This window comes from Hypomesus transpacificus, chromosome 10, assembly GCF_021917145.1.
Source record: "Hypomesus transpacificus isolate Combined female chromosome 10, fHypTra1, whole genome shotgun sequence".
Lineage (NCBI taxonomy): Eukaryota > Metazoa > Chordata > Actinopteri > Osmeriformes > Osmeridae > Hypomesus > Hypomesus transpacificus.
Window position 1 is genome coordinate 1062995 of NC_061069.1, and position 10627 is coordinate 1073621.

The following is a 10627-nucleotide window of genomic DNA, read 5'->3' on the forward strand; positions in this document are numbered from 1 at the left end:
ACAAAGATTTAGTTTGTTCTGTTACAAATGACTTCTGAAACAGTACAGTATACCACATCCGGTGTCACTGCCATCATGTATAGTATTTCCAGGTATTCGGGCCCACTTCCGTACATGGGACAGGAGAGTCAACTGTGGAGATGGTACAAAAGCAGACATAGGCTACCCAGATCTATTGCCTTCTGTGTCGGCACTCCTGCGGTATCTACTGAAAAGTGAAGTACGGATGTGGACAAAGGACAAAGCTAGTTTGTGTGCTCTTGTTTCCACTCCAGAACCAGTGAGACTATTGAAATGACCAGAAGACACCCTCTACCCTGAGAGAAGAGCCAGGAAAGAGGCAAGAGTGACACCTACTGTTTCAGATTGGAAGGGCACGCAGTGAGAAGACCACATGTTCCTACCACATACATTTATGTGATGTTGTCAATGCTGTATGGAAAATACTGTAGTAGTACACGTGCAGCAAATAGGTGTGGTCTTCATAAACCCTGCTTTTAGTGTGTTCCAGATGCTTATCTGTTCCAGGAGCATCTCCGTATTGGTCTCCAATGCAGCCAACTGCCATTAGAGTTTCCTGCGGAGAGAGAAAGCAGGCTATCTCTGGAGATTGTTTTCAGAGTACGCAGAAAACTAATTACAAGCAATAAATTAATTTCACGCTGCCGCTTTGGAATTAATTGCGTCTTTAAAAAAGTGACTGGGAGCGATGGCTCAAGCAGCGATAAGAGTGGACAGACTGAGTAAATGAATTACATAACTTGCCAATGGCATTGCTTGGCTGTGGCCCTTCATGCCCTTTAAATGAATTCTTTTAAGTCCTAAGTCAGTTTTTTAAGTCTTTTTTTTTTACTGTAAGTACAATTTTAGGCTGAAATGTTCTTATGCTACAGTAAATAAACATTCAATCTATTGCCATAGGGATTGAACATACAATAAAAGTATTCAAATGTCTTGTTAAGTTATTAAACAAATTATTAATGGGAAAACAACAAATATAAAGTTTGAGACCGAAACATCAGTAAGCATCTTGGTTGTTTATAGGTCTGTGGCACTATCCCTTCACCCTGTCACCCATGAGGTGATCATTCTGACCATAGGTGGATTATTTAGCACCAGATGGGTGGTGCTACTGACTAAGTCCGATGTTGTTCAACTGTAACCAGGAAACCGTGACAAAAGCCTCCATGGGGAAATGAGGTGGATACATGCGAGGTGATGAAGACATGACATATTGTGTATATTTACTAGATTCATGATCTTACATGAAGGAGTGTAGAGTTAGTAGACTATGATGCTCTTACATTATTGAAAATGTGCAAGAATTCCATATTTCTTTATATAGGAGCATAACTATTGCATCACCCATGAATGATGAAATATTAAAATGTAAATATATATCATATTTAGGTTTATTAGTAGACTGTATGTGGGTCAGCTGCACGTTTCTATTATTTCTGAACACAGAAGCAGTGAAGTCATTTTTGAGGATTGAACAGGAGTGTGCTGACTTTTCAAGATAATACTAATTGGCCCCAATGGGAATTTGAACAAAAATCCTTGATGTGACTTCTCACTACTCTCTAGCAATGCTCACATGAAAGACCCCTCCCATTGCAACAGATTCTCATAAGTTTGACAGTCGCAGTAATCTTTGTTGATGTCATCGTTGTATTTTTCAACACACTGCACTGTTTGATCATTAGGAGAGATGTCATTTTCATTCAGATAATCCATGTCTGGTCATGTCCATTCCTTTTGTCTGTCCACTGACATCATTAATATTCATCCCCCAACAATGACAGCTATGGAACCCATTCATGTTACAACAGCTTGTGTACTAAATGAATCAATTTAAGAAAGATCAAATCTATACCTATCTCTGAGGATACAGTATATTTGAAACAGTTTTCTGGAAACAACTTTAGCTGAGCTAAATCTTTTGCTGGGCAGTCCACTGGTATCATTCTGAATGGTAATCAGAGAAGACCCCAAATCAAATTGATCTGTTGTAGAGTGAAACTAGAAGGCTCTACCCAAGGCTCTGGACAGAATACTGATTTCAGAGTTACAGTGCACATGCCATATTGCTCTGCTGCCGAAGGCCAAGTTCTAGGTAGAATCTAAGAGGATTTGGTTAAAAGGTTAACCGGTGTGCTTGGTAATCTCATTCTAGCTTGGTTACTGTGTATCACAGAGGTCTATCTATTCCCTCCGGGCCACATCATTGGATGGGTTTGCCAACTGTAAGTTTTCACGTTTAATACTTTACACATAAATACTTGGACAACACTACGTTGCTGTGTTTGTTGTGTATATTCATTTGTTGCCATTTAAAGATTAGTGTTTGAAGGTACTGATTCATCGTTCTTATCGCAGTTTCCTGGCAGTGTCAAAAGGGTTCCCAAAAGCCTACGTTGTACTTCAGACAGGAAGAGACAGGAAATGACAGGAAGAGACAGGAAGTGACAGCGAGTGCTGCTAAAAAGGCTGCCACGCTGGGGTGTCAGTGTTATCATTGATAATGGATTTTATAGTGGAGTTGTGTACTGCATTCATATTGTACATCCTAGATGTTTGTTATTTATAGGTGGAAGGAAGGGGCTGTTGTTGTGTTAGAAGAGTAGCCCTAATAGGTTCGTTGGTACAATTAGCAACCTTTTAAATGCTTCTGGAAGTCCACCTGAGGGGGGAAAGGTGTGTGGTGTACCACGAATAACACTAGAGCTTCTCTCAGCCCTCTGTGTTCTTGCTTCTCTCTCACACTCCAACTGCTTTATGGTCATCCGACACTGGGTAAACACAAGTTCGAGCCACACCCTGTAAATGATTCACCACATGCTCTATTGTTTATATACCTGTGTAAACAGGCTCTCTGGTAACGCCTGGACATAATTATACTCTCGGTCACACACACAGGCAAGTACACACATGATGTACAATTTTCCTCTCTCAAATGTTCATACTTAACCGAATCAAGTTTAAACATGAGAAGGGAACACAAAACAATTTATTTTCTGTCAAACAGCTCAAAACCATCAATAGAAATACTGTACATGTACTATAGATAAAAATATATAGTTGGGTGATCATATTCCAAATCTCACAAGTTAAGGTAAAATGATAATTGAGAACTTGTAATTAAAACCGTTGCAGAAGGGCAGTCTGCTGACTAAAGTATTGTTTGGCAGTTGGAAGTATTAATTGAACACTTATTTTCAGGTATTCATCTTCATTGGTATGGTTCTGCTTCAAAAAGTGCTTTACTTGCAGATGTTTTACAATACCTGTGATTAAACAATGACAGAGAGCTGTATAACATCCAGCCCTCCACCTGATAGAGTACAACGGAACCACAAGGTAAAGGGTGGGGTGGTGGAGGCAGCAACACAGCATTTCCTTTGGCAAAGTTCTGTTTTAGGAAAACATTTCTGCAAATAGATAGTAGTTATGCTCATAGAACAGTGGTGGTTGATCAGGCAGTAGTATGTGTGACTGCAGTGTGTGTGTGTGTGTGTGTGTGTGTGTGTGTGTGTGTGTGTGAGTATGGCCATGATAATACAAATAAAAGTAGACTGTCAATTCTGCACTTCCAGTCTTCTTGTTTAAATGGTTTGGCACATTTTGCTTTCTAAACCCTCTATAAACCAGTAATATGACAACCATTCTAATCCATTACAATTCATGTGCTCAAACTTCAGTTATCAAAACATGGGAGAAATCTATTCTTAAATACCACACACCAATGTACTCTTATAACACTACTAAAAAGGTTAGCAAAAAGGCAAAAAAGCTATGAAATGCCAACCATCCCTTTGCCACAGAATACGCAAGTATCGCAAACATAAAATCCAGTGCAAATCCAGTACGACTACAACGAGCATCCATAGCAGTTCAGTGTGATGACCCCACAATCATTCACTGCTGTAATTCAAGTATCACTCAGTGCTCATTGTTCATTTCTTGGCGCAGGCCTCTGCCAAGGTCTGGAACTTAGGCCCCAGAGTGTTGAGAAAGTCCAGGTTGTCTTGGTTACCCTGGTCACTGCAGCAACCCACGGAGCCGGCCTGTGAGCCCAATCCCTCGAAGACGTACGTGTGCAGGATGTCATCCGCGTAGCACTCCTCTTTCATGGTCCCGAGGTATGTCAGCTTCTACAGGGTGGGAAGCACAGGCCAGTGGGAAGAAGGATATGAAGTTTGGTGGTATTACTGCAGCATCCAGAACAGGATATTTCACAGACAGATATTACACAGGGTATTACACAGATAAACCGTACACTGGCAAGATAAGACATATGAACGTTTACAGAAGCGGCCAGACAAGATTACATGGAAGAATTGACAGTGCTCTCACCACGAGGGAAGAGCAATATTAAACCTTGGAGAAAAAATGGCTCAATGTCTAGCATGTACGACGTTATCTTTTTATTAAGTAGGGAGCTGTGATATTGACCTTTTGTTGAACAATCTCCTGTCTAGGTTTAGGTTAGGGTCATTGACCAGATGAGTTTAAGCTCAGGATTAACTGTAGTTAAAATGTCTACCTTTTGTAATACGTGTCCGTTGGTTTGCCAGGAGTGGTTTACAGCAGAGTCTGTCAACTGGTGGAAGTAACTAGCGTTATCCATAGCGAGATTATCGCCAGTGAAAAACTGTCCTCCTCCATATTGAACTCCACCATTGTACTGGCCAGGAGAGAAGCCGTTGTGGGAATCGCTGAACAAAAGGCCACTGGACTGGTGGAGCAAGTTCTGCTGGGCGTACAGCCCCCCTCCCTTTGCTAGCGAGACTGTGAATCCCGCGTCGGCCATGGAACCTTTACCGGCTTTGTCAGCAGTCGCAGACGCAGGAACAATAAGTAGATTGGAATCCTGAGGTGATGCATGTCACCAAAGAGAAGAAACAGCATGAAAAAATTTGGTCTGTAAGCAGTAGGATACAGTATGATATCCCTTCCAGGTTCTTTCATCATGAGGATCTTACCAGCTGGTCCCCCGGAGCCTCTGTGTTCGACTTAAGGAGGATCCCGCCACTGTCGCCCATATCATCCATCTCTTTGTTCTCCTCTTTAGTCATACAGACAAATGCCAGCACCGCACCTGCCATTGACGGAGAGACAAAGACATTAAGACAAACAGCTCTGTTAAAGCATGGCCCCAGAAGCCAGTACTGGTTGATGCATTTGTTTTCCGAGTGACTCGCTCCTTCTCGAAACCCTACTGAATCACTTCTGCTTTGACACACATTGCATAATGTACATTCAGTCGCAGTAATGATACATACAATCATACATTTTATATCGACATTTAATGGGACGTATGCTTCCAGTCTTCCTTCAGACTATGCATACACTTTATCATAAGTTTATCTTTTTGTTTTGTACTTGTTAAGGTCAATATTGATTTATTTTAAAGTACAATAAAACCCCAATCCCGACGAGTAATCCCTCCCTGTAAAACATATGTCTGTGGTGTAGCGCTGTGAGGAGGAGAGGAGGGCGTAGCGGGACTCACAGAGCAGGGCGAGGAGGGCCAGAGGTAGCAGCATGGCCAGGATGCCCCAACCCCCCAGGACGGTGGAAGTCTGCGGGGCCACGCAGGCTCCGTTCCTGCAGCGACACACCCGGATGGTGACCGTCTGCTCCTCTCCCATGCCCTGCAGGTCTTTTACCACCAGGGGGACTTTGTAGACGTTCGTAGGGAGTTCCTTGGTCTGAACCAGTGTGGCAGCAGTACCTGAAGTGGAGAAGTGGGGTATATGCAGTTTTACAGGCGTTTTGACAATCCAAATGGGCTTAGGGACAACTTTAGTGATTTTGGTGAGGTATTTCTTTTTCCTTATTATTTTTTTTATGTGTAAAAAGTGAGTTCTAGTCTCTCGGATCCTACAGTAGACAGTCCAACACTAGCTAGCAGCATGTGGACAGCAGGAGAACACAGTGAGAATCCTCTTCACCACACACCATTAAAGCTCTTCACAGCCCATTTCCCATCATTCTTGGCCCCCAGCTGGAAGCTGAAGGGGGAGGAGAAGGGAGGCCCGTCTTTATCCTCCGCCACCACCAGCGTGGAGCCCAGCTCGCCGATCTTCTCGCACACCACCATCTCGGCGGACGGCAGCTCAGGGGTGTGGTCGTTCACGTCCACCACCTCGAGAATCACCATCCCCGAGCCGGTCTTGCCACCTGAAACACGGCAGAAGATAACGCAGGTCAGGTAAGCATCCCAGAACATGTGCGCGCCGTTGGAAACACTTGCTGAGAGAAGACACTGTATGTGTCATGACAACGCCTAACGGCTGTCATGGGCGGTTACAGGTGTTGTCTGAGACTGTCTCATGTTTCTCTGAAGTGTGGGATGGCGTCACCCATCACTGTCTGTTTCATGTAAACAGTGAATAATCACTTTCTCTCTCCATGTGGCAGCAGTATCTCTTTCCCAATGTGTTACGTACACACCCAGGGCACACTGAGACGATTTAAGGTGCGCCAGAACAACCTGCTAACCACGCCTCAAGGTTAGAACACAGTCATCTGTAGCAGCATGACAAAGCTATAATTATGGCCCTCTGACATGATTGTAGAACCAGCTCTGTCACTTATCTAAGAAAGGTTGGTCTGTGCACTACTAAATGAAATGAGTCAGACAATCAGGAAAAGTCATAAACTAAAATCTATTACTAATCTCTATTCGGTTTCTGAAACCGTGAAAGGGAATTTTGGAGCGATTGGTATGAAATCATGTGGAAAAAGGAACAGTTGTTTAGTACAACATGGACTTACTGGCATCCACAGCCTTCATGGTGACATTGTACAAGCCACCTTGAACGTATTTGGACTCCCTGTCGATAGTGTTGGCCACCTTCAGCTGACCACTGTTTTCATCCACACTGATCCAAGACCCTGGGTCAACAACCTTATAGTACCTGGGAGAAAGGAGAAGCAAAACATGCAGGTATATTAGTTATATTATTCCTTAGAGTTTCTAAAGAATTTATTTCGACTGCCCTTTAAATGCTCCGGATTTTTCTTGTTGCAGAGCTGTACCACCATCTTGTGTTGGGATCCACAAATGACAGCCACACAAGGAGGATGGGAGACATGGGGAGAATCTGATAGAGCTTACTTGATGCCAGCACTGCTCTTGGTCTCGGGGTCGCTGGCGGTGTAGGTTCCCAGGAGGGTTCCATTCGATGTGTTCTCCTCGACGGTGATGCGCATGGTGGGAGCGCTGAACTCCGGCCCCTCGTCCTCGTTCCCCACGTTGACGTCCACCGGGATAGAGAGCCAGGAGGCCGTGGTGCCAGTCAGATTAGCCTGGTTCTTTGCCATCACCTCAAGCTTTACGTTGTTGGTGGCTTCGTAGTCTAAAGGCTGGAGGAACGAACGGAAGAAGTTTGCATGCAAAGTCCATGTTTCAGACAACCGAGAACTGGGACTATGCGTCATGATATCACATCACTTAAGTCATGTCTCTTGCCTCTCGAAATACAGCAAGATCAGGAATCTGTCAATCCTGTTCAGTGAACAATATGTGTTGGTGAGGAACTCACCTTGGTCAGGTAAAGAAGGCCTTCGTTCGTTATCGGGTCTCTTTCGATCTTGAAGTTACCGTTTTCATTGCCCTTAGTGATGACAAACTCAGAGTTCCAGTTGGGCGTGTTCACCTGGTCCTTGTCCTCGACAGGGATGCGGAGGAGGAGACGTTGTCCCAGATTCTCCATGACGTCCAAAGAGTACTACAGGCAACACACAAGGTCAACTGAAGTCAAATGAACATGAATGATCACACTTCATATAAAGAGTGGCATTGTGTCAGATAACTTCTCAAAACGTATCAACTGTTTTCCCATCCGCTATCAACCATCACCACGTACCGATGACTTGGTGAAGGTGGGCGGATTGTCGTTCACATCCCCCAAAGCGATGGTTGCAGTGCCGGTGCTGAACAGGCCGTTGGGTGCTCCGCCCATATCCCGGATTTCGACTATGGCAAAATGAGTGTCTTTCACCTGGAGAAGGACAACAAAGATTCTATTGCAGTGTCGGTTCCCTCTACAAAGCCTCAGAGGGAGATACCATGCTGGTGCTGAGAGAGGAAGGGTGGAGGCCGGAGGGCGGGGGGCGGGGGGGGTACTGACCTCCCTGTCCAGGTTGGAGGAGACGGTGCTGATGATGCCGGTCTCTGGGTGGATGGAGAACAGGTCAGTGCCGGTGATGAGGGAGTAGCGGATCTTGGTGTGGTCCGTACCCTCCTGGTCTCTGTCCGTGGCCTTCACCTGCCCCACCGCCACACCTACAGCCAAACACGCAAGTCGGGTTTAAAGGAACGCTCTAAATATAGGCTACTGTACGCGGTTTATTTGGTGGTGTTTTATGGGAACGGGAGCGCCCTGCCAAACACTCTCACCTGGCTTGCTTTGCTCTGGTACAGAGAACTGCAGTGCGCCGGAGAAAGTTGGCTCGTTGTCGTTCACGTCATCTACGTTCACTGTGATTGGCAAAGGCAGGTCTGTTTGCACGTTGGTCACTCTGTCAAATACATTGGCTTGGAACTGGCGAGAGACAAGACATGAAGCTTCAGTTCGATAACCGAGACAGTAAGATAACCGGACATTATGATATTCAACCTAAGCAGAATGTCATTTTCAGTAGACAAAATAAAAGACACACATAAACATAACATGGCAAACTCTGTCATCAGATGTGATTAGCAGCATGAGTAATTGTCAGTGAAGTGAATCGAAAGGTCAAACACAGCATGTTGAACTTTGTTCGAAGAACAGAATAATTCTTAGACCGTAATGGACATTTTGGATGCTTACAACAGATTTGAGTGCCTTCTTCACAGAATATCAAAAAACTGTAGGATGACTGATGGCGACTAGGATCATACTCATCTTTAATCCTTGTACTTACTGTGAACTTTGGAAACTCCTCCCGATCCACAGGCTGATGCACCCTCAGCAACCCTGTGTTCCTGTCGACACTGAACAATCCCCTGGGGTGCTCGTCAACGCCCGGCCCACTGACAGTGTAGTACACATTGTACGTAGCCGAGGAGTCAGATCCAACCTGTACCGGCAAACCCCAAACAAGTCAGTGTCATCATATCTATTCGGTACTGGCATTTTAAAGTGTAATAAACACTTTCAATGTCAAAATCAATATCTATCGTTCAAAACCCATCTTCCTTTGGACAGTAGGTTTTTGTCTAAAGATTGAAAAGCTCCCACATTATAGAGGGCCTTGAGGCAAGTTACAACACATGCATCCACCACCTAATGCCTTTGGCTCATGTGTTTATGTATTTTTCAAGGGTGTGTCTATGAGTTTGTTTTGCCCCATGCAGTACTTGTGAGTGTGAGAATATAGTAGAAAATGGAGCAGAAGATAGATCAACTTAATAGCTGTCGTAAAAAAGCAGTCGTAGTAACCGTCTTACCAGTTCTACATCTTTTGGAAATGGTGGCACGTCATTTTCTATGATGTTAAAGGGTATTGGGCTCCATCTTCTCTTGGAACGCCTGAGAACCCCATCGTTTTCGACCTAAGACAGGCAGCAGAAGATTCCTCACGTCACACATTTGTATTATTTGAAACTGTCAATCTCCATCGACAATGAAACTCTCAATCACCTCATTGGTACTCCGGACGAGGTAGACATCCATCACAGCCATCTGACCACTAGGGTCTGGATAATGTAGAGAGAATATCCTCCCATTGGCTGGCACTGTGGCTGTGTGTGATGTTATGATGGTGCCGTCTGCTTTCACAGTGAAGTCTGGGTCACTCGAACTGATGTCAAACGTTTCTGTCTGACAGCGGTCCATGTCAACTAATAAACCAAAAGGAAACGACAACAATTGCGGTGACTGTCAAATAAAGACAGACGTCAGTGGATCATAAACGATGACATTGAGTCTGTTGACTACGATGCATTTCTGTAATTATCACTCATGATGGGTTGCGAGCGTAGAAACGTGGTAAATCAGAAGGATACATGTATAGGAACAGTAGTACCTTTAGAAAGGACATATCCAGCAGCTATGGTATGGGGTACTGATACTTGAAGGGAGCGTTGGAAGGAGCAGGACTCAACATAGCTGGAAAGATGCTGGAGAGAATATTTCAGTTGTAATTGGTAATTGTGTGTACTGTATACTTCACACATGCTAATTTTGCCACCCTGAGTTGGCTGTCTTCTGTTTGTCAAAAATTCCTCTCAATATTTCTTAGGCATATGCTATAATTGTTGTTTAAATTCTAAACTTTCTTTGAAACTTCGTATTCACAGTCAAGCAAACTTAACTGAAGTAAAAACAGTAGGCTACTTACCGAAAATAAGCAGATATTGATCAGAAAACCTGGTGTGATAAACCTCTTCCGCTTATTATAAGACATTCTGTAACAGCCAATCGATCAACAGTAGCCTACTGTGTGTCGATGTAGAGTCAGACGGTGCCTCTACCTATGAACCAGTGGTTCAGTAGTATAAGTCTTGAGTACTTAAGATACTTCTGAATCTTTCTACGTGTTAACGCTTTGCCTCACCTTGCAACAACCTAAGCATTCAATTGGCTATGAAGTCCTGCAGACGTGCGCCGACTCCGCCAAGTGACTCACC

General features: G+C 44.2%; 1 protein-coding gene across 1 annotated transcript; it reads right to left on the minus strand.

Moving 5' to 3' along the window:
- Positions 1–2991: 2991 nt before the first annotated feature.
- LOC124472952 (desmocollin-3-like) lies at positions 2992–10627 on the minus strand. The gene is made up of 16 exons (XM_047028138.1): positions 10339–10627; positions 10024–10117; positions 9639–9838; positions 9446–9550; positions 8920–9075; positions 8411–8555; positions 8142–8296; positions 7878–8012; positions 7554–7739; positions 7127–7374; positions 6784–6926; positions 5965–6186; positions 5516–5737; positions 4986–5101; positions 4547–4873; positions 2992–4154 (listed from the first exon to the last, which is right to left on the minus strand). Exons 1-16 carry the CDS (start codon positions 10402–10404, stop codon positions 3957–3959), a joined length of 2718 nt encoding a protein of 905 aa, XP_046884094.1. The 5' UTR covers positions 10405–10627; the 3' UTR covers positions 2992–3956.

Bases quoted from the DNA above. Each gene is read 5' to 3' on its own strand.
- LOC124472952 (XM_047028138.1), bottom strand. From the start codon at position 10,404: ATGTCTTATAATAAGCGGAAGAGGTTTATCACACCAGGTTTTCTGATC. The intron at 8,297-8,410 runs GTGAGAGTGTTT...GTTTGGCTGTAG, and splicing joins ACCAGAGCAAAGCAAGCCAG to GTGTGGCGGTGGGGCAGGTG. The intron at 5,102-5,515 runs GTGAGTCCCGCT...CGTCAATGGCAG, and splicing joins GGCCCTCCTCGCCCTGCTCT to GTGCGGTGCTGGCATTTGTC.